At 39.9% G+C, this 23,495-nt stretch overlaps 1 protein-coding gene across 3 annotated transcripts in view; it reads left to right on the plus strand.

Moving 5' to 3' along the window:
* The window catches only part of LOC137460705 (plexin-B2-like), a 56,828-nt gene that overhangs the window by 26,005 nt on the left and 7,328 nt on the right, over positions 1 to 23,495 (plus strand). For all 3 annotated transcript variants that reach the window (XM_068170877.1, XM_068170878.1, XM_068170876.1), the window contains 6 exons: positions 9,079 to 10,189; positions 11,901 to 12,083; positions 14,284 to 14,406; positions 18,095 to 18,195; positions 20,414 to 20,540; positions 23,262 to 23,412. In XM_068170877.1, the coding sequence (XP_068026978.1) occupies positions 9,079 to 10,189; positions 11,901 to 12,083; positions 14,284 to 14,406; positions 18,095 to 18,195; positions 20,414 to 20,540; positions 23,262 to 23,412 (1,796 nt within the window). The remainder of the gene's footprint in view (positions 1 to 9,078; positions 10,190 to 11,900; positions 12,084 to 14,283; positions 14,407 to 18,094; positions 18,196 to 20,413; positions 20,541 to 23,261; positions 23,413 to 23,495) is intronic.

The following is a 23,495-nucleotide window of genomic DNA, read 5'->3' on the forward strand; positions in this document are numbered from 1 at the left end:
AAGAGGAGGAAAAAGCAGTCAAGAAACAAAAGTGTTTCCAGATCAGGTTTGAAAAGAAAGAGGAAGTCAATGAGGCAGTGAGAATGTCTGATCTCCCCACTGAGATCTGAAAATCACCAGAGGTTCTTCTTTCCACATATTAACCTCCCCCAGCTCCTTCCCCTAGACACCCTCCCCCACTTTTTTTCTTCCATCTCTTGCTTTGTCATCAGAGATTTTCCACGGGAGTATTCAAGCTGTACTAGTAGCATTGATAGGAGAGGAAAACTTGGAGGCTGTGCCTAAGAAGAAGAAGGGGAGGGGGGAAGAGAAGCTATAAGATGTGAAAGGATGTGTGAGAGAGAAAAAGTAAAAGGTCTTTAAAAATCTGTCATGAACATGAATTTGAAGGGCAGAGAGAAGAAAATCCACACTTTAATCTCAGAGCAATCAAAATGAGTAACACCACCATGGACATACAAAAGTTTAAAGAATTTTAAGAAAGATGAACCAGAAAAACCTCTGCCATTTACCTCCAGCAGAAAAAGCCAGGAAAATTTTCCATTCCTCAGCTATGTGTTTCTTGGCTTCCAACATTCAGTAAACTTTCCGTTTCAAGAATTTTTCCCATCCTTGTCTGCCTCCCTCCCTCTCCTTGTGGTTTGCATTATCAGCTGCCTAAATACAATATATATTGTTGTACTCCTTAGTGTGGTTGACAGCTTCCCATTTTCCTAGAGCTTCAGTCCCACCTCTCCTAAGTTCTGGATAAATCACTTGCTCAACCAGATAACTACATTAAAATGAAGAAGACGGGAATCCATTAAACCCAAATGGGAAAACATAATCAGGAGAAACAGAAGAATAAGAAGACAGCATAATGATGAGATAGGGAAGGGTATAGCAAACACCACCAAGAGAGAGGCAGAATTAGAGGGAAAGGATTTTGTTGTGTGAGGCTGTTTTGATTGTTGTCCCAAAAATGGATTTTTCACCTAGTTTATTACAATCCTGAGCAGGACTGGATGCTAACAGTGTGATGTCAAGAAGCTAACACACCTTCTAAGGCATAAACTGCATCTTATATATATAACATGTGATTAATGGTTAATTACGACAGACAAATAGATCTGGCAAGGAAGAAGGCAGAATAGTTTGTGTTTGTTTCCACATGGTCATGCTCAGATTCCCCCACACTGAAAAAAAATCTGCCTTCTTTCTTGTTTCTTCCCGGGGAAGTCCAAAACCAGACCTTGAAGATGACCTTAGCACTGAAAACAAGCAATTCGTTGTTGTAGTGCAGAGCTGGTGACACAGAGTCCTTTTACTATCAGTATAAATGCATTTTTTTCCCTTGTGCTGTAATACCCTTATTAGTCCAGGGAAAGACAGCAAATTGAAGCTATCCTAACTCCCTTAGTTCTCCTTCCCATGTCAATTTCATTTTTTTGCTGGGCTTCCAAAAGCAGAAAAGTTTTCTTCAGTTACAGAAGGGATAAAATAATCCAGGGCTTGCATGGAGTTTGTGGGTATTCAAGGGACATGCCTGTTTTCTGCAGGGCTTCTGTGGCCACTTTGCACAGCAGCTGCTGCAAGGAGCCATCCACTCTCAAAGCTCCAGCAGCTCAGACACTGTGGTGGGTGTTTACGCTTGAGGATGAAGTAGAGTTAGCCATTTGCAGGATCAGGTAGCATAAACGTGTCTCTAAGAGACTTTGAAAGTGTTTGAAGAGATCTGTGGTCCTGTTCCAACTGCAGGCTGATGCAGCCCAAGGTTGGTTCATAGGGCATCAGTGGCCTTAGTGCTCAATAGGGTTGAGAAAAAAATAAATAAATTCTAAGTTTTGTTAATTAGGAGACTCATGGTTCTAACAAAACCACAAAGCAGGTCAAAGAGGAGATTTTTGTGGACTCAGAATCCTGATGAATCAGCTACTTGCTATTAAACATGTCACTTAGCTGCTTTTCTTGCAGATCAACTACATCTTTGTAACACTGAGAAAGAGAAGCCTCATTAAAATGGGTGCTTCGTTTCTAACGAGAGAGCACAAAAATGATGGAGGGATGAATGTAAAAGTCCAGATTGAAAGGGAGGTGTGGTTCAGGAAGGCAGGAATGCAGGTCTGCTTCTGCAGCATTTCTCTTCCCTGTATGTGCTCTTGCCTGCGTCAGTGGAGCTGGATTGTGTATATAGAAGCCTCTTATTTGAGGTGATAATATGAATGCTTGTCTTCATAACAGACATGCCAGTAATAAAAATTAGGATTTGAAGGGACCTTCCTGACATAAGCTACCTGTGTCTCAGACTAGTTTATACTGAATTGGCTGGTACCTAATGCTGTGGAATGAGGTCTTTCCACAGCAGCTATTTTTATTGATCTTCTTCTATAATCTATTTCACACTGTGAACTCTTGAAGATACTTAAGAGAATTTTTGTTTTGATTCCTAAGAATAGCAAAAAGAACACCCTCAGACTATGGCAGAGTCCATGATATAAAAGATTTTCAAAATCAAATTGCTGCCAGATATGCTGTAATAAAGCAGGGAATTCATTAGGGTTCAACTTTGTGTAGCATGGCTCTGCTTCTAAGAGTGCATAAAAATCTGCAGAGCGCTACTCTTCTTTTTTGTTTACCTGCTGATGTTGCAGAGACAGCACATTACTGGAAATTCTTGAGTGTGATCACAAAATATGGAAGTCTGCATTTTCTGAGTCTCATTGCCTTTTTTTTTTAATGCTCATTTGAGCAACTCTTAGTTGAAAAAATCGAGGCTCATGTTGCTCCCTCTTTGAATTTGGACCTGGATCAGAATATTAAATACTTTGGAGTTCAGATGGGCACAGATGAAAGGCTTTGATTGAGACTACTAATAGTGTTATTAAATTAGCTTGAAGCTAATGACACAATTATTAATGTGAACTCTGAATTTGCTGGCTGTTTCCCTCACTTAACTTTGGACTCAACCCTGCCTACTTTGCACAAGTGTGTGAGAGTCCTTAACATGGAGGTGCTGGGTTGCTGGTGGCTACAGGACCTACTGTAAAAAGCAGTTAGTTGTGCCCCTCAGTTTTCAATTTAATTTCAATGTCTGAAGAGACCTTTCCTATGTTAGGACAGGAAAACATTTCTGTTTGTGTTGCTGACCCATTTGTATGTGGCAATACTCTTTTACTGTCGTTGCCAGAGATATAAAAGCTGGATGAGATCCCCTGTTTCACCTGTTCTGTACTCCCTCAGAGATTGTGAAGCATGAAGAATGTTTGATGATCTTTGGTAAATGACTGGTGTACAGATACTCAAAATTCATCTTTGGCCTTTGTAGGAAGCTTGTTGAGGATGACCTTGTAAGTAAAGGTCAAGAAAATTCCTTAAAAGTCTCCTTGGGTGGCCTTGCTCATGCAACACTGCTTCATACTTTGAAACGTGTCCCTATAGCTTTGAGCTTCCAGTTAGCCAGTCTATGGGAGGCCTCAGTGTCCACTTGATTTAATGGACTCTCTCAGAGTGTGTGTTATCTGAGCTTATTGCTGCTAACAGCTCAGATCTTCTGAAAGATGAGAGCTTCCAGAATGATGTAAGGATCTTCCTGCCCATGCCCCTCTCTCTGGGGAATCATCCAGTGCACACTCTAATCTCAGCCACTGCTGGCCTCTGCTGATGCTGCAGGCATGAAAGATAGAGTTGCATTTTTGTGGGCCCTGGAGTGCAGCTCATTCTTGCCAGATGAAACCATGGTATTGGTCTGTTTGGTTTGTGTAGCAAGGCTTGGGTAACAGGGCTAGAGGGGTAGCTTCTGTGAGAAGCTGCTAGAGCATTCCACTGTGCCATGCAGAGCCAATGTCAGCCTGCCCAAGACAGACGTGCTGCTATCACAGTATCACAGTATCACCAAGTTTGGAAGAGACCTCAAAGATCATTGAGTCCAACCTGTCACTGCCAACCTTATGACTAGACCATGGCACCAAGTGCCAAGTCCAATCCCCTCTTGAACACCTCCAGGCCACCTGCTGGCCAAGGCTGAGCTAATCAGTGATGATGTTAGCACCTTTGTCATAACATATTTAAAAAGCGGAAAATACTACTGCCTAACAACAGCAAGAGAGAGTCATGAGAATATGTGAGAAAAACGCTTTGTAGACAGCAACATCATTGAAGAAGAAGGTGCTGCTGCAGACACCAGAGCAGAGATTCTTCTGAAGCCTGTGGTGAAGACCATGATGAGGCAGGCTGTCTCCCTGCAGCCCATGGAGGTTAATACTGGAACAGATACCTACCTGCAACCCATGGAGGACCCCATGCCAGAGAAAGAGGGTGACTGAACCTATCAGAAGCTAAAATCAGAGTTACTCAAGATGAAGACAATTTTCTTTTCATTCCTTTTCCCCCAAATATATATGACAGGGCATTGTTTGGATTTTTAACAGTTTGGATTTTGGGATCCTGTAGCATTTATTTTTTTTTTCCCAATTTCAGAGTCTTTTGGGGTCTTATTGATTAGAGCAAAGTTTGCAGGGACAACCATAGTTCTCTGAACCACTTACTGTTAAAGCCTCTCTTGGTAGAAGTGTTTTTCTCTAGACCCAGAATTTCATGTAACAAAACATTGGATGACATGAGGTAATAGAGTTTAATGCTGTTTAAAAAATAAATTCTACAAAATATATATGGTTAGTGAAGAACTGGGGGGGGAAAATCAACAAAAACCCCCAACACAACAGAAGCTAAACTGAAGAGATTGTGCCTTTACTGAAGACTTTCTTATGCATTAGTTTTGGGAATAGCACTTGTTTTACTTCTCTCAGTTATTCCTGTTTCAGACAAAATTTGTTTTTCTTTCACTTCAGCTGAAATGAATATAGGAAATTAAGTAACATAAAGCTAAAGTTATATTGAAGGATAAAGAAAAGTGTCTGGGGATGGCTGGAAACTTGAAGGTTCGTATATATAGGCACAACAGAGGATTACACAGTGAAGGAGGAAAACCCTTACCACATCCATGTCAGCATGTTGCTGCTGCTAGTTCTTAAGTGTATTTACAATAGTGCAAAGTCAATTTGAAACTTTTTCTCCACACGCTGTTTGAAGACTGTTACTTAAGGCTACTGGTCCTCTTATAAAGACATAAAGTTATGGATACTTAAATTAAAATTGATCTAGCAGTGTGGCAGATGTCTGGTAGCTGTGTCATTCCAACATGGTATCACTTTATGGCTGTTCTCCTGTAAGAAGTGTTCTCCTGGGTGCTCTGCATTTCCTATATATAACTTCTAGAGTTTCATATTTATTATAAGCAGCACAAGATGCTTTTTTTGGGATGGTTTTCTTTGAAAGTGCTTTGTTGCTGCTGTCCCACTTTCCTTGTCACTTGTCAAGTCTCTGAGAGGGGTGAGGCTGTATGTTATCCACACGTTCCTTTGATTTAGCACTCAACTTTTGTAATTTTTTTTCTGCTTTGGAAGTGTGTTCATTATTACTGCCATCCTTCTAGGATACTTATCAAAATCACATGCAGTGTCTGTAAAGTATATGAATCAGAAAAGGAGTAGTTTGAGATGGGGAAGGGAAAGGGATGGAAACAATGAGAATGGGAGGATTCCAAAAAGGAATTTTCTTTCCAATTCAGACAATCATGATGGGAGAGTGATAAAGCTGATTCTAATGATATTGTGGAGGGCTAGGGAGCAAGAGGCAGGATAAAGACTTTGAGAGAAAAAAAAATATGTGGTTAACTGCTCTGTTGGACTATATTAATCCTGAGTCTGTCAAGGGCTTAAAACTAAGTGCAAATTGAGGTCAGAGGATGAATGCCAGCTCTCAGGACCAGGGCAGGAGTTTGAGTAAGCCACACAGGCCCACATGTAATTACAGTATGTGATTAAACCATTGGGAATGCATTTGCTGTGCTGAACATCTTGGATTCCATGCTCCAGCCTGGGCTTCTTACTAATTTTCTCTCATATTTCCACGATCTGTTAATTTAAAATAGAAGTTTTTCACAGCAGGAAACTGTTTCTTGATACTTTTTCATAGCGCCTGAATCAGTAGAACGTCTACGTTAGTATCAGCCCTGCCTTTCCTACCACATCAGCTGGTCATAGCAGGATTCCTGCAGCTGCTATTTCCCTGTTAAGATCAGGTGAGAATGAGCTGCAGTTGTAGTGCATCTCATTTTATTTTGTTTGCTTTTTCCTTTCTTTAAGCTTGGTATTTGAGAAGGTTCATGGGAACTTACTTCTGGATCTCAATGATCGCTGGAGGTTCCTTCCAACCTCTAGCATTCTGTGCTTCTGTGATCTTCCACATATTTCCCTTTTGTTTACTGTTTGCTTTGAAGAGGGGGTGGGAAATCAAGCTAACAGGTGTGGAGAATGAACAACTGTTGTCTTGCATGGAGGTCCAAGATAATCTGGCAGTGTTTGTCATAAGACAGAGGTAACAGGGGTAAATGCCAAAAAAAAACCCAAAAAACAAAACAAAACAAAAAGACAAACCAACAAAAAAGGCAGAAGTAATGGAGAATGCATGTTGTTCAGAGTAATTTAAATAAATAATTGGTAAGTAAACATGGCAGAAAATAGTAGGGATGAAGCATTACCCATTTTTTGTATGGAAAGATTAATTACTCTTGTAAGAGCCTGGTTTAGAAATGCAAACTATGTGTTTCCTTAAATCCTGGCTCTGGCATGAGCCAGCAAGACTTTCTGTTCTGCCCATGAGATGAAGGGAGGTGTATGGCAAGTGCAGCCTCTGTGTCCTAAGTGATTTTTAAATCCACTGAAATAAATGGATATGGAGGTGAACTGAGTACAGAAATTAAGGTTCAATAAATTACTTCCCATTCATGTCAGGCATACAAGTTTTTGTGGTTGTTTTTTGTTGTTGTTTGGGTGTGGGTTTTTTTGTTTGTTTTGTTTCTGAGAGTAGAGATTATAATAATCTAACAATAATTATGTTGTGGGAAAAACATGAAGAAATGAATCTACATTCTTTGGTGTTTGATCTTTGTGCAATGGATAGCAGAATGATAAAACATTTATGAAAAATCATTGCAGTAGTATGTCAAGTTGAGGGGATTTTATTTCATTTTAGATAACTATAAGGGAAAATATTTGAAACTGGATGGTATGCATTATGACATGCCACTTAGCTACAGAGATGTAAACTGGGATCAAAGCTTGTCTGGAAAATTGAGATCCTTGGGAGCATGAATTAAAATGGAGTTCCTGACAAATAATATCAGAATTCTTCTGGGTTCCTTAGAGCAGGTCTAAGGTTGTTGTAGAGAGGTCCAGAACTTCACTGCCTTGCAAGTCATATGCTGAAGTCTGTGTGCCTGAAGAAATGGGTTATAATTCTTAATATTTTGATATTTACTGTCATATGAGGTCAACCTATCATTAGAAATTCCGACTTGTGCTGTCATTAATGTAGTATCTCATTGACCTCAGTCATGATTAGAGCTTCAGCAAAACAATACTATAGTCCTGTTTTGTCCTGATTATTATCCTGAGTTACGTTTAGTAGGCTTTGGGGTTTTTAGAAGCCAGAATCACTCTAGTTTTAGAAAAGCTGTTGTCACTATTGCACACACATTTTCTCCATAGAGGAGCAAAATGCAGTCAATACTGGAAGGCAGGAATTTGCTTTGCATTGCTGGTGATGCCAGAGTAGTTTGGGGAAGTGGCAGATGGCTTGTGCTCACAAGAGTCTTTCCCTCCCTGCTCAAACTTTTGCAGCCGCGTTGTTGACATTCAACCTTAGTTATCCAATACAAATGATGATTCAGGTAATTCTCTTTCACTGTCTGCAAGAGTCTTTTGCTGAACAAAAGTTCAGGAGCATGCTTCCTTTATGATAATTTTTATTGTTTTCCTTTTATTTTTTTTTCAGTTCCTTGGTTTGGCAATTCTATGCTATTGCTCTCCTACAAGGCTTTCACCTATTTTGTTACTTCACTAAATGTTTCTCTTTTCTGTTTTGATTGGTTGGTTGGTGGTGTTGTGGGTTTTTTCCTTTCTGTTTGCAGTGCCATTTATTTTCAGATTTAAACTGAGATTCCTTGTAAATTTACATATTTTTTACCTCATCAGACTATAGAGTGACATGGCTAACTTTGAAAATACTGTGGGTCATAGTCATTTCTGTACTTCCTCCAAATAGTATTTATCTTTTCCTCCTAACATCAGTGTGTTCATGCATGCCACCTTCTGTTTTCTGCTCTTGGAACACACTGACAAAATGTTCTGTGCTTTGGAAACCAGCAGGGTCTTGACTTCTCATTTAACTCCTCAGGTTGAAATAAAACCCCTTTTTACATGTTTCAGAAAGTCACTGTCTAATTCCAAACAGTAGGTCATTGGCTGGGGAAGTAAAAAGTCTGAAAAAAAAAAAGTCAAACCAAAACAGTAACAGAATCTTAATCCCATAGGACTCGAAGTGATGTTCTTAAGATAGATTTGAAACTATTCAGTTGTCTAGTGAATTAAAGTGGGACTATAATGCAGTATGGCATGCTAAAGACTCTACCATCTTCCAGCTTTACAAGGGTGAAGGATTAGTGTAATGCCTTCTCGATGAGCATCAGCAGCCAGATCCAGATTTATTTGTAGTCAATGGATGCTTTTTTTACTTTCTGGGGAAAGTCTTGTGACACCAAATGTCTCAAGCACTGCTGTGTAAATTCTTCTCCTCTGTTAAGGAGGAGCCACTCAAAACACTGGGATACTCCACCTTATTTTTAAAATCTCAATGAGAAGTAATACACACAGTAGGAAGCTGTTTGGAGAAGAACTACCTCTTCTTGGCACTCTGTAGTGCTTAAAATTGCCTGTTTTCATTGTGCTTTATCACAGGATTGATCATCTAATTGATTATATGATAATCATTCACACTTGTTTAATCCTTCCCCAACATATTAAATTGCTGGGCAGTTAGCAGGATTTGAGGCTTTCCATAATCTTCATGATGCCTATACATACATAAGGATAAGTGTATTTTTGAAACTATGAAAGAAAAAAAAAACCATTCAATTTACTGAATTTTGTGTAAACTGTGTTTTTCAATATGTTTCAGTACTTCTTTTCTTTCCCTTTTCAGGTATTACATAGAAATGGCTTTATGGATGTGGACACTGAGCTTTTTTTGCTGCTTTTGCGTCACCTCTTCCAGAAATGAGGAACTGAATTATTTTAAAAGTGACACAGAGCTAAATCATCTAACAGTGGACAATGACACTGGGATAATCTATTTGGGAGTGGTAAATTTTTTGTTTCAGCTTACGCCAAATCTGAAGGTTATAAGGTCTGTGGAAACAGGTCCAAAAAATGACAACAAAAAGTGCACACCTCCCATTGATGAAAATCAATGTAAAGAGGCAGTACTGACTGACAATTACAACAAATTGTTGCTGCTGAACAAGGCGGATAAAACAATTGTGGTGTGTGGAAGCCTTTTTAAGGGAATTTGTGCCATCAGGGATCTAGAAGACATTAGCAATGTGAAGCATTACGTGGACAGCAGTGGAGAAAAGTCCTTTGTGGCAAGCAACGATGAGAATGTATCAACTGTGGGATTGATCACTTCTTTGAATAACGATCGAGTGCTGTTTGTTGGGAAAGGGAATGGACCAAATGACAATGGGATAATAATCAGCACTCGCCAACTCTACGAAAGGGATGGGAAAGATATTTTTGAAATGTATACAGACTCAGCAGCTGTCAAGTCAGCTTATCACTCATCAAGCACACAACAATTTGTGGCAGTCTTTGAGGATAAAAACTATGTTTATTTTATTTTTAATCAGCAAGAAAAGCAGCCTGTGAATAACCGCACACTGATTGCACGTCTCTGCAAGGATGATGCTCACTATTATTCCTACTTTGAAATGGACCTGGGTTGCAAAGATGATGATGGTGCTTATGACCACTGTCATTCTGCTTACGTCACTACCCCAGGAGAAGAACTGGCTGAGAGCATGGCTCAGCAGGGACAAACTACAGATACTCTCTCAGATGATAAAGTTCTTCTTGCACTCTTCAGCAAAGTTAACAAAGACAACGGCTCTCTAAAATCTGCCATGTGTGTGTTTTCCTTGAGGCACATCAATGAAAAGATGGAAAAAAACCGAAATGATTGCTACACTAAAAAGAATACCAGCTCATTTTACAAACTTTTTTCAGCAGAAAACCCGTGTGCATCACATGGACTGGTAATATCAGTATCAGTTCTAGAATCTGTGTTAAAATTAGTGGAAAATATACAACTGCATGATTTGGGTTGCCTTTGAGCTAAACTATAGTGAGATCAGATGGCTGAAAACTCAATAGCTGGATTCACTATAGACATGGAATGTGGCTGGGGGGTATGGTCAAGCAAGAAGTACAAAATAGTAATAATTTGAGTATTTTAATATCTTTTTATATCTTCTTTTTATATCTTCTGAAAGATTAATATTGGTTTCAGAAATACATTTTCTTTTAAAGGGTTCCTTCTGGTATAGAAATTACTGAGTCAAATGCAGTGATTTCTTAAGCCCATGATCAGCTTCTACATGACAACTATATATAATTCTGGTCTCAGTCAACGTATTTATAATGTTTTTATAACATATTTATAATGCTTTTAGATGGTATTAAGAATTTCATAGGTGATATCTGGGGTTCAGAGTTATCTGTCACTTGGATATGAATTTTCAGGTGCCCGAAAATAGGTATTTCTTATATTCAGGTGGTTGTCGTATTTTGCTCTGGCTCAAAATATGTCATTATGACCAACTTCTTTTTGTGACTTGTCATTGCCTTGGCTATAAAGTTTTTGGAGGGCACTGTTACACCCTTCCAGATAGTCATCTTCAACTTATGGCTGTATTACCCTGACAGTCAGTTTTCAACATCTCTGTTTATTTTATAATGGTTTTCTCCATACCACCCTATTCCCAAGCCCTTCTTGTGCATGCCATTTTTTACTGCAGCTAACCATAAATTGGGTTGAGGAATTGGGTCATCTTAAAAATAACTTGGCCAGCTTTAGGAGTATGTCTTAATTCCCCAACCTGAGCAAGGTGCACACTTGCATTAGCAGCTGTTTGAGCACAGATTGAGAAGTTGTGTGCTACAGACCAGGGATAGGAGTGAATAGCTGAAGAGATGGAGCACAAGAATACCTTATGTTGGTGTTGACCTGTAATTCTTCATCTCATGAAATCACAGCCCTCTACTCCGAAACAGGTCTGTAGCACTTACAAGAAGCCAAAAGAACATGGAGTACCCCAGTGTCACTCTATGCAATGTCCTGCATATGGGGTATGCATCAAACATAGAAATCCCAAATGTGACAAGTAGAATGGGTATGGCTTCTGGCAAAAGGGAGCTGTGGATTTCAGATCAGAAAGACAGTCTCATTGCCAAATGTAGCAGGAAAGGCGAGGTATGAATGAACTTCATTCTGGTGGACCTCCCTGCAGCATAGTCTTGAAGTATATTGAAGAAGGAATGTTTTGAAGTTCATGAGACGGTTGCCAGTTGGTTGCTTTTCTATGGATAGCAGCAAATTTAGAAACAAAACAGCATTAAAACCCAGTCTTCAACACAAAATTGGTCAACTCAATGTATATGACATTCATTTTAATTAAACAGACTGGTTACTTTTTAAACTGTGCAGTTTAATGAAATAGAAACAAAAAAATTTCTCTCCCCATGTCTCCTGGAAAGTGAAAGCATTGAAGCAGTTTGCAATTAGCAGGCTGTTTTCTGATTGCTGCCTGTTGGCTAGGGGAAAATTGCCAGACAATCATTTCTCTCTTTCTACTCTTCTATGTCTGAGAGGTATTATACTGTCTGGTAATAGGGCTGCACTTCATTCTTAGCTAGGAATTAGTGATCTGAATGTTTAACATCTCTTTGTATTGCTGTTCTTATTAGAATGCAAGTAAAAATTTCCCCTGTGGCTCTGAACACTTGCCGTACCTTTTGGGAAGTAAGAATGGTGTTATAGAAAAGCCAGTGCTGCAAAAAGAAGGGATGAATCTCACGGCTGTCACCGTGGCTGTGGAGAACGGGCATACTGTGGCCTTTCTGGGAACGTCAGACGGTAAAATTCTTAAGGTAACAAGCTGGACCTTAAAGATTGGAAGGTGTTTAAAAAAGATCTCACACTGTACTGCTAGCATACTTCTACTCTAAAAGTAAATGAGATTTATAAGATCACATACCAGGAGCAAATTCTCTTGGAGCTTGGTATTTTTAATTTCAAAGAAAACCCACATTATTTCTGATGTACCTCAGCTATTCAATACAAAGATTGAATTAGCATCACCTGAATGACACTTTTCCCGAAGGAACAGATACCTACTGAGAGCTCTATATAAACAGCCTTAGGTAATCTACCAGCTGCTCCAGCCTTATCTATATTCAAGCCCATACTAGTTTAAGAGCAACTTTTCATTTTGTAATTATTCCAGCCATTCAGTGAATAGAGATGGCAGTACAAAGACCAAGCTGGAGCTCTGCTGAATTCTGACTGTATGATGTGGGGCCCAAGGTTTCATGTGTTTGTGGTGTTAAAATGTCAAGACTGCAATGCCAAACACTTTCTTTTGCTTGAACGGCAGTGATGGCAATGTGCCACTACACAGTTTAAAACACAGTTTAAAATTTGAAGCTGAAACTGTTGGTTACCATAAGGGAAGACAACAAATTTGAACACAGTCAAGTGCAAAGGCTTTGTATTGAGAATTTTAATTTTACAGCACTAAAATAAATCAGTCTCTACCAAGAAAGATACAAATAGTAGTTATTGTGAGCAGTGAGCAATTGCTTTTCACTATATTTATGCTTTGCTTACTGCTTTTAATGCCATACTTCAAATTGAGTGGTTTTTCCTAATCTGAATTTGTGAACTTGAGTAAACAGGATTTTCATTAATCACAGAATCAAAGAGTCAAACCTAACACTGCCAAGTCCGCCACTAAACCATGTCCCCAGGTGCCACATCTGCATGTCTTTTACATACCTCCAGGGATGGTATTCACTTCCCTGGGCATCTTGTTCTAATACTTGATAACGCTTTCAGAGAAGAAATTTTTCCTAATGCCCAATCTAAATCTCCTCTGGCACAACTGGGGCCATTTGCTCTCATCCTGTAACTTGTTACTTAGGAGAAGAAACCAATACACATCTCACAACCACCTCCTTTCAGGTAGTTGTAGAGAGGCACAAGGTCTCCCTTAAGCCTTTTTCTCCAGATTAAACAATCCCAGAGCTTTTCTACCCTCAAGCAGATCAACACCTCCTGCTCAGCCTGATGCCTGAAAGCTTGCTGAGGGTGAACTCAATCCCCTCATTCAGGTCATTGATAAAGATATTAAAAGAACACGCCCAAATACCGAGCCCCCCACAACATCACTTGTGACCAGCCACCGTATGAATTTAACTCCATTCACCACCACTCTTTGAGCCCAGCCATCCAGCAATGTTTTTACCCAGCTAAACCTGTCCAAGCCATGAGCAGCCAGTTTTTATATGAGAATGCTGTGGGCACTGTCAGGCTTTACTGAAGTGCAGGTAAACAACATCCACAGCCTTTCCCTCATCTACTAAGCAGGTCACCTTATCATAGAAGGTGATCAAGTTAATCAAGCAGGACCTGCTTTTCAAAAACTCATGCTGACTGGACCCAATCCCCTGCTTGTCCTGTAGGTGCCACATGATGGCACTTAAGGGAGCTGCTCCATAACTTCCCCCAGTCTCATGTCAGACTGACAGGCTTGTAGTTCCCTGGATCCTCCTTGCAGCCCTTCCTGTAGATGGGCAACACATTTGCTTTTCTCCAGTCAGCTGGGACCTTCCTGATTAGCTAGGACTGCTGATAAATGATAAACAGTGGCTTGGTGAGCATTTCTGTCAGCTGCCTCAGTACTCTTGGGTAGATCCAATTGAGCCCCATGGAGTTGTGTGTGTATAAGTGGTGTAGCAGGTTGCTATACATTTCCCCTTGGATTATGGGGACTTTGTTCCACTCACCATCCCTGTCACCCAGTTTAGGGGGCTGGTCAATCAGAAAGCAACTGGTCTTACTGTTGAAGATCGAGGCAAATAAGGCACTCAGTACCTTAGCCTTTTCATTATATTTGGTCAATATGTTTCCCTATCCATCCAATAAAGGATGAAGATGCCTGTTAGCCCTTCCTTTGCTGTTAACATATTTATAGAAACATTTGTAATTGTCTTTTAAAGCAGTAGCCAGATATAATGATAATTGTTATTAAAAGTAACACTAACCACCTTTCTTTCTCTCATGAAACAGGTGTTCCTGTCATCCACTGCATATGAGTACAGCTCTCTTACTATTGAACTAAACAAACCCATAAAGAATGACCTGGTCCTTGACCAAACCCAAGAAAATCTGTATGTGATGACCACAGACAAGGTAACATGTCCTGCTTGTGTTAAGAACCAAGTCTGCTTTCTGTTGCTCTGAGATATGTACATTTTTCTGTTGTTCTTGGAAGCCAGCCCATTTGATGGGGCTCTCCCCTGTCTGTGTGTACAAAGACCTTTCTCAAATCTGAGCTGATCAATTTGATTGTTGTGACTTAGAGCACTGTTCCATGCTTAGCGACTGGGAATAGGAAGTGAATTCACCCATGAGACTCTTCTATGGGATCTGTGAGAGGGATGAAGTTAAGATGTTTGGCACCAACAAACCATGGGGTCAGGCAGTTCTAGCTTTCAGTGTGGTGCCCATGGGGTACTGGTGGATGGTTTAGCTGCTCTCAGTCATTTTCAGGAGTGTTTCAAGGCTTAGGATGCTGGTGGCCAACAAAAAGCATCTGCACATTCGTAAAGCCGTGAGATGTTTTTGTGAGTCATGATGTCAAAAACTAAGAAGCAGTGGAAACAGTTAGAACTTTGGGGAAAACTTTTGTTCAGGATTCTACTAGAACCAAGTGAGAGCAGTAGGAATAATGGGACTTTGCTGTGAAAGCACAGGTAACCTCTTCTAGGTTCCCTTTCTTTGTGCTGGCAGGTGAGGCGCAATGCAATTTTGTAGAGAAAGGAAGGGGAAAAAAATAGTCGGAGATAAGAGGGATGCCAAATTTCTCTTTCACCTGCAACTGTAACCCTCTTATGGTGATTCTCTTTGTGGAGGCTGGAGCTGCCAGTCTAAACCTGAGGTTCAGCAGATTTCCAGGACAGAGTGGGTGACAAGCTGTGACCATCTGCAGCATTGAGGTCTCTCCATCAGCAGTAACACAGGGAGAATGAGCAGCTGTGAAAGTATTTGGGGAATACAGTGTGAGAAGAATGTTCTTTGTTTTATAAAAGGATCAATATAAATTCCTGCTGTGGGAATGTTATATTCTAGATGAAGGTTTTCAGGCTAGAAACCACATTGGAAAAAGTGCCAGATAAGTGACTGATAAAGCACTTGACAGTGTGTGAGAGAGGCTACTTTATTTTTTTTTTTAAGTAGTTGATACTTCTTATTTGGCTTCTGTTCAGATTTGGAACAGAACTCCAAATTTCAACATTGTCCACAAAAGTCTGGGAGGCCTGGCACCCCATTTGACAAGTGGGCATATTGCTTAAAAGTCCTGGGCTACCCACCAGGCTGTGACCTGAGCTGCTGAGCAGTGTAAGGAATGGCAGCAACTTTGAAGGAAGACAGGCTTTTTGGTGACAGCCTGCTTGTGCTTGTAGAATTTAGAAAGGCAATAGATAATTTTTTCAGACAGCATTTTCAAAAAAATAATTCCATCTTTACAAAATGATTAATTTTTGAAAGCAGCAAATTTCTGCCATAGAAAGGATTTCGGTTTAATCTTTTACAAGTAGCTCGCACAGACACTGCAATTTCTGAATAATGTGAATAATACTTTTCTTTTATGAAACCTGTTCAGCTTAAATATGAATAACTAAAGTTGGGAGCTCTGTAATGGCATTACATTACTGTCATCTCTGGGAGTTAATTACAGTGAGCATTCCCACCCACTTTTAAAGCAGATAGACAGGAGGAGAATGGAGGTCTTCAGAGCTGGGAGAAGTGAAGCAATGTGAGCAAAAGAAGAGGAAGAAATGCTGAAACATGCACTTCTGGGTTAAGCATAGCTGGGAATTTTGGAATTAGAGATCTCAGAACCCTCCCCTGGGTGTTAAAATAATTCAGCATTATTTAAAATAAGGTAAACAATAAAGGGCATGCTCTCTGTGCTGATGGGTGTGCTTACTGCTAAGGTACCTGGCAGATGCAGCCTGCCTAAGCATTTGAGAATGAATTGCTAAGGCTCTGTAAGTACTTGGGCAAAATTAATGTGATGATGTGGGGGGTGATAAGTTGAAGCAGCATTTAAGAAGGAATCAGGCTGAGAGAAATAATAGGAAAGAAGGATACAGACGTTAAGAACCATAGTGAGATATAAGCTCTTCCTGTTCTGATTCACTTCTCATTCCAACTTTTGCTGCTGTGTCAGTAGCAAATGCTTTCAAAAGTCAGCCCACTTCTGCCTGCTCTGTCCCCAGAGCTGCTCTGCAGCTTCTGAGGGTTTTGGAAAAGAGCATACCACACCACCCCTGCTGTGTCCACGCTGATTCGTTACAAGTGAATATCATTGCTAGAATCCCAAATTCCTTATGGTACATACCATACTGGAGGTAAACCAGAAGCCTGTGACATTCACTTAGCATGCTCACTAGCTTGTTTGCTTGTTTTAACTTATGCCACTCTCTGATCAACAGTGCCAGTTAGAAAATCTCCAAAATTAATTTATCTGCATTTTGAAGCTGGCTGCAAGTGGAGCTGCTTGTTTGCTTTTTAAATATTGATCAAGTGCACATAAAACTTGCAGGGGTGACAGTCTCTAGGGCTTGTTTCTGCCTACCAGAATTATGAAATAAATGCTTTGTCATTAAAAAAAAAAAACAAAACACCATTTACTGTGTATTAAATTACTCATGGGTACTGGTTAGTGGCAGTAACTTAGCTTCAAATGACTAAGAGTCTGTGGAAGTAGAAAATACTGAAAATGTAATCCTCTCTATGAATAAATGCAAGAAACCTACCCAATATTGACATTTTCCTTAACTGAGTCAGACAGAAAGCTGAATGTGAAAGAAAAGGCCAAACTCAGACTTTCAAAGTGGCTTTGTAATTGTCAGTCGTTTTAAATTAAAAGATAAGGCAGGAAAAAGAAAGTTTGCATCTCAGAGTTACTGTTGCTATACATTTTGTGCTCTTTAAAAGTAAAACATAGTCATCAACAGGAAGCCATATGTCCCGTTCTCCTGTTGCATCCTTTCAGCAGCATAAGTAAAAGGGATGGTTGTGTGCTGGCTCCTTTCTCTGTGCAACAAAGAAAGACAAAATTGTTTATTCTCAGCACCAAAGGAAATCAAAACCAGAAGCTGTATATTTACTGGGGGACTGAGGCACAAAAGCTGATGATGCTCTTGTTCCTGCTGCTTCCTGTCATAATTATTTGTTTTCTTTCATGAATGTATTGCATGGTGGAGGGTTAAGTGTGGAGAAGTGCAGTAATCCAAAGCTCTGTCTCTCTCATGCTTGTGAACTTCCTGAAATACATTCTGGCTAAAAGCACCACTGACAGTTGCATTTTCAAACAATTTCATCTCCATAATAGTGATATGTAGGGAAGGATGTTCTGTTTAAAAAATTATCTAGCCAGTACCAAGTTAACCTTTTGAAAGTATCTGTCCTGCAGTAGGTGTTTCTTGAATTCACAGTGTTCTTGATGCAGTTTCTGTCATGCAGTGGCTGCTCTAATGTATGTTTCCAGAAGCAGCATAACTAGAGGAACTGAAAAGCTCAGTTTTTTAAGACTTGCTCATGATTCTTGATTATATGTCATGCATTAATTGGAAAAGAGATTAGAGAACATTAGAGTGAAAAAAAGCAGAAATGTATGAATCTGGACTTTGTAAGGGGAAAATAACCAGACTCTGGGTTTGTTTTTATTATCTAAAAATCTAGCTGAGTTTTGATTATAAAAATAGAGTCAGGTCTTCTGCTGCTTCAACCCTATCCACAAATGTTTCCATCTATTTGTGCCTTCTTCAGATCCATTACAGTTTTCCTTACTTTGCCTGCCTTACTCCAGGTGTATCAGCTACCTGTGCAAGACTGCCACAAATATTCAGACTGTGAGAAGTGTACTCAAGCAAGAGATCCATACTGTGGCTGGTGTGTGAGAGAGGGCAGGTGAGTGCTGCTGGTGTTTTCTCAGGTGCAGGCAGTGGAATAGCTCAAATATTGACATGTTCTGTGAGTTACTGCTCAGCCTAGTGATCCCACTTCATTGTACCCAGCCTTATGCTCCTGAGAGTGAAATAATTTTATCATGCAGACATTGGTATCTGTCTTCTGTGTGCACAAATAAGTCCCTGTTGACTTCTACACATTTGATTAGTTTGGGAAAATACATAGCTTTTGACTAGTACTGCATATCAGTATACATCTTCTATCTGCACGCTCTCTGATCTAGACAAACTTTCTTCCAGAAATTAAAAGAGTGCTCCCTATTTACAATTCATAAAATACTGATAGATAGATAGATAGATAGATAGATAGATAGATAGATAGATAGATAGATAGATGGATGAGCAGGAAAGTGTAAACAAGAACATAAAAGAAAAAAACTGTTCATTTCTGAAATGAAGTATATAGCTCAAATGCTGATTTTATCTAAATATCATCTATCAAGACATGTAGCTATGCTGAATTGCTGAATCCTCACCTAACTGTAGGAGAGCAGAAAGTGGTGCTCAGACCTGAGGAGGTTAACTGAATTAATATTCAAACATGTGTAAACTAGGACAGTACTTAACATCGCTTGAATGTCTCTTCTTTACACTCTGCTTTGACTGGAGTGCCAGGGAAGAGGAGAAGGAAGAGCAGAGCACTCCTGCCGCTCTCTTTTTGACTACTAAGTTAATTAACCCCTTGGCATGAGCAGTTGGGAATTCATGATTCTAGGTTCTTGCTGTTGGAACAAAGGGGCTATTTAATTATAGTATGCAGATGAATTTCAGGCTTTTAGCTTTCTGTCTGAAAATGTGAACTATCATGTTATCTGACAGCCTGATATGTAGCATAATATGGAGCAATGCAGAGAATTTAAGCAGTATGTGCAGGTTTATGTAATTCTTCTAGCCTGAGTTTCAGTTCATGTGCATGAAACCTGGGGATTTAGAATATATACCTAAAACTCCTCCTGGGCTGCTGGGAGTTGAAGTCTGTGCCATATATCATACAAAAGGCAATTTTCCCTAGATTTCCCCTCAGGTTTCTGATATGACCACTGACCTCAATAAATCAAAATATTAATGGTCTCTAGGAACTGGCAAACATGAATTTTTGCATTTCCTAGTATTTATTTCCAATGGGAAGAAAAAAGTGTTTAATTTCTAGTAATTTTCTCACCTGCAGCAAGTTCTGTCTCATGATCATGCACAGCACTTAATACTGTCTTTAGGGATATGTTACATGAATGTAGACTATGTAAATTACATATTGAAAGGTAGGGTTGACAGAACTGTGCAGCAGCTGCACTGTATTGAAGCCCTTGACAAATTTGTTAATAGTCTTCGGCTAGAGCAGCTGGAAATGCTACAGCATTTTCTCCAAAACTTTGCACAGAATGGAAAGAAAACACATGACACTGTCCCCACACAAGCACTTCAAGGAGCTTTTGTAGCCACATGTGCATCATCTGTGTTGCAGCGTCTCTTCTTTCTGCCCTTCCTGTACTCAAGCTGGGAAAATCTCCCAGTATTTTCGGTAAGGCTGCACAACTTTCCACAATGTTAACGGTGCCCTGACAGAAGGAGGTCTTAAATAGTGACAGGAGCTAATGAAAACATTCACTTCAAAAGTAACACTTCTAGTTTTATGGTTTCCTAGCAGCTCTGTACAAGCCTGCATGCCTCTAGCAATACTTCTCTATTCTGTTTTACTCTCATGAGTGGGGTGTCTTATTACTGGCAACTCATGGGTATCTGCCACTTGACCTACATTAGAAACATGCCGTGCCCACTTATTCAGCACTTTGCTGTTTATTAGAATGTTTATCAGGCTGGTTTCAGATGATCAAACAGTGGTTCCATTGCCTTGATGCTTCCTGTACTAAATATAACTGCTTCTAAATAGTATGGATTGTCTGATCCAAAGTTGTGTCGAAAATAGCATAGGCATGTTTCCCCACTTGCTGTTGACATCTCAAACCAGCAATACTTACTCCACCACTTCCTCTATCAAAATTTCTCTAATAGCAACCTAAATAGTCAATAGTAAATTCCCATTCTTGTGATGTAATTTCAGGTAACTAGTTTTCCTAATCGTAAAATCAATGTGTAGTTCAGAGAAAGCAGAGTCCAGCTATAATATTGCTTTGCTCTGGGTTTTGTTCCTGTTTTATCAGGTGCACAAAGAAGGCAGACTGTGGAACAGCCGATAAGGAGAACCACTGGCTGTGGAGTCCAAGTGGCACATGCATGTCTATCGTTATTGCAGACCCTCTAAATATGAGTCGCAGAGCCCCTGCTAAGGTATGACAAGAAAATGCTTTCTCTACATGTTTGTAAAGCATATTGATGTTACTACCAGGAAGATGAATATCTGCATTTCTCGATGCACCGTGAAGACTAGGAATAGGATAGTGCTCTGGATATCTCAGGCTCTGGCAGTGCTCTTTCTTGTCTTTTTTGACCTTCTCTGTAAACCAAAATGATGCAGTAGTATGGATGATAAACCACTTACATTTATCTGAATATTATTAAAGTGTTGCACAATGTTGTATAACCCATAAAAAGTAATTGATAGAGGAGATTTCATGCTACCCTTTCAGCTTACTTGAGCACGAAGTTAGGTAAGCAATGAAGCCATAAGCTGTTGCTTTAAAATCAGCACTGGATTTGCCTACAGAGCAAAGTTTGTCTGAGTACATGGAAAAGCTAAATTCAACATGCAAAACAACTCTGTTACAATAAAATTGAGTGTTGAGAGTTGTTCTGAATATGCCCTCAGAAATGAGTGGCAGATACATCAATGAAAATATATGTTAAGTTTATATATATATATATATACACAAACTCTGTAACAGGGTATTTACAGTCACCCTTCACAGGTATCAATATTCCGTTAGTGGAACTATCTTTACAGAATGTTTATGTATGGGCACTTAAATCAAATGATTCACAGAACTTAGAATCAAAACTGATTCAGAAAGCGGCAGGGGAGGGGTTGGTCTGTGACCGGCAACCCTCCACCCGGAGCAATTTAAATGCTACCCTAACTGAAACTCTATAAAGAAAGGCTTGGCTTACTCACAAGCTGAGAACTTCGTGAAGTCTTCCCTTAATGATGTTTATAGTCCAGAGAACGTGGCACGGATGTGCTGTAATAAGGAGACAGGAAATGGCGCTGAATGCGTGGCTGCTGCTTCTCCCAGGATACAAAGGTTCCCCGCTCGGGAGGAGCTGTGGCAGGTCAGCAATGCTGGTTCACACGGGCTACCAGTTTTTCTCATGCAGCGGTTGATCCCACAGGGTACTGTCCACGCCACCGCATGCATCTGGGTGACGGTGGCAAAGGACCGTGAGGCCTCTTGGAGCACTGGTTTGAGTCCCGGACAAGGTGGATCATAACAACACTGGCATGCACACAGACACAGGCTCCAACACAAATGTGGGGGGCTCATTTACCAAATGACCCCTATTTACCATTTGCCCCAGTGAATACTGGTCCAATGAGCATCTGTTGCTAACGCAAAGATTAACCAATGAACTGACAGCTACCAAATACGGCATAAGTATATGCTATACCCATGGAAACAAACATATAGCCTGGCCCTTGTGTACCACAGGGGTGAGACCACGCCCAGGTAGGCTGTTTACCTGTACTCAGTGGTGCCAGGATCCCCCCCTGCTGCCTCCAGAAAGAAGGGAAAACAAAGGAGGGTTAACACACAGAGAAGTATATCCTAGAAATGTTTGGGGCACAATCCTGACCATAAGCATCATTCACTACAAGAGTGTAACCAGTGTTACTACAACAGTGTAACATAGCTTGCTCTCACTCCAGAAAGAGTATGTCAGTGCAGACTGAAGGCTTGCTGGGGGTGCTCAGCAAGTAAAATCAGTAAAATTACTTTTAATCCTTCTTCATCAGAAAGAAAGATACTTTCATTCAAGTTACTTTAATTCCATTCCTAAATGATGTAAAGAGCATTGTGTTAGGGCCATTTCTATGTTGAATAAAAGTGTTGGTAGAGTGAACTTAGTCCACCTAAAATCCACACCTTCTTTTAGTTTAGTTCTTGTCAGCTTGCATTGACAGACCTCTTGTGTCTCATATCAGCATCTGAGACTAACATACATAAACCCCAAAATAAACCCACCTTCAAATGGGCATTTACATGCTGCCTATAACATCACTAATGCCACTTGTCTCCTCCTGATTCCTTCTCTCACCAAAAAACATTGCTGCTCATAACACAGTGAACTGGTTTGAGCGAGAAAGGCATGATTGTTGTTTCTACTGGCAATAAAAAATGGGAAAAGTTAAACTGTATAATTAACACAATTGAAGCATTAAAACAAGGAGAGCATCCAAAATTTCATTTAATTTTTTCCTCTTTGCTTGCTAAGTTTTCCATTTTAATTTGCTTTTAATACATTCTGTATCAAGAATTTCCTCAGGGAATTTATGATCTCACCATCATGTAGAAATCCTTTTTCAGCAATAATGATAGACCTCAGTGGGTTTCTGGCATATGCATGTGAATCTTGAGGAAGCCAATTTCTGTTCAGCCCTTTCAAATTCCAGCTTTTCCAGCCCATCCAGCCTTGGTTTCATTATTCGTTAGTAACACCTAAGGTTCATGGAATTTTAATTAAATTTGTCCGGATTTAAGTGTTAAAACACTCTGTTCACTGTTGCTAAAGTAGATGCTGAGGACCATAATAAAAGGCCTTGGGTGTGTCTCTACAGACAGTGTTGTTCTGATCTAATGCACTGACTGGACAAGGATCTCTTTATACAAGTCTAATTCAACACAGACCCAAATTGGTAGAAGTATAAGGAGAAAAGATTACCAGATACAAAGAGATGAACCAGATAGAAAAGGAGAACTTTCTGTGATGCTAGTCAAAATATCACTGCTGGGCAAAACAAAAGAGCAGTTGAAGTGCTCTGGCCATAATTCTTACTGGGCCTGGGTTGTGTTTTTTTTTTCCCCAAATATTTTACCTTTTAAATTTTGTTTACAGGTGGAACTGACTGTAAGTCCATTGCCAGCTTTGACTGAGAGTGACCAGGTTTTCTGTACATTTGGTGAAACAACCCATTATGCTCAACTAAAAGAAGGGGTTATCATCTGTGATCCACCTGATATAATTCCTCCAACACCAAAAGGCCAAGGTAAAGAAATACTGCTATTCTCCATGTATAATAAGCAGAAAGAGTGTAGACTTTTGCTTTTAATGTGATGCTCATATATGATC

This window comes from Melanerpes formicivorus, unplaced genomic scaffold, assembly GCF_026170545.1.
Source record: "Melanerpes formicivorus ecotype bairdi unplaced genomic scaffold, bMelFor1.0.p_v2 SCAF_717, whole genome shotgun sequence".
NCBI lineage: Eukaryota > Metazoa > Chordata > Aves > Piciformes > Picidae > Melanerpes > Melanerpes formicivorus.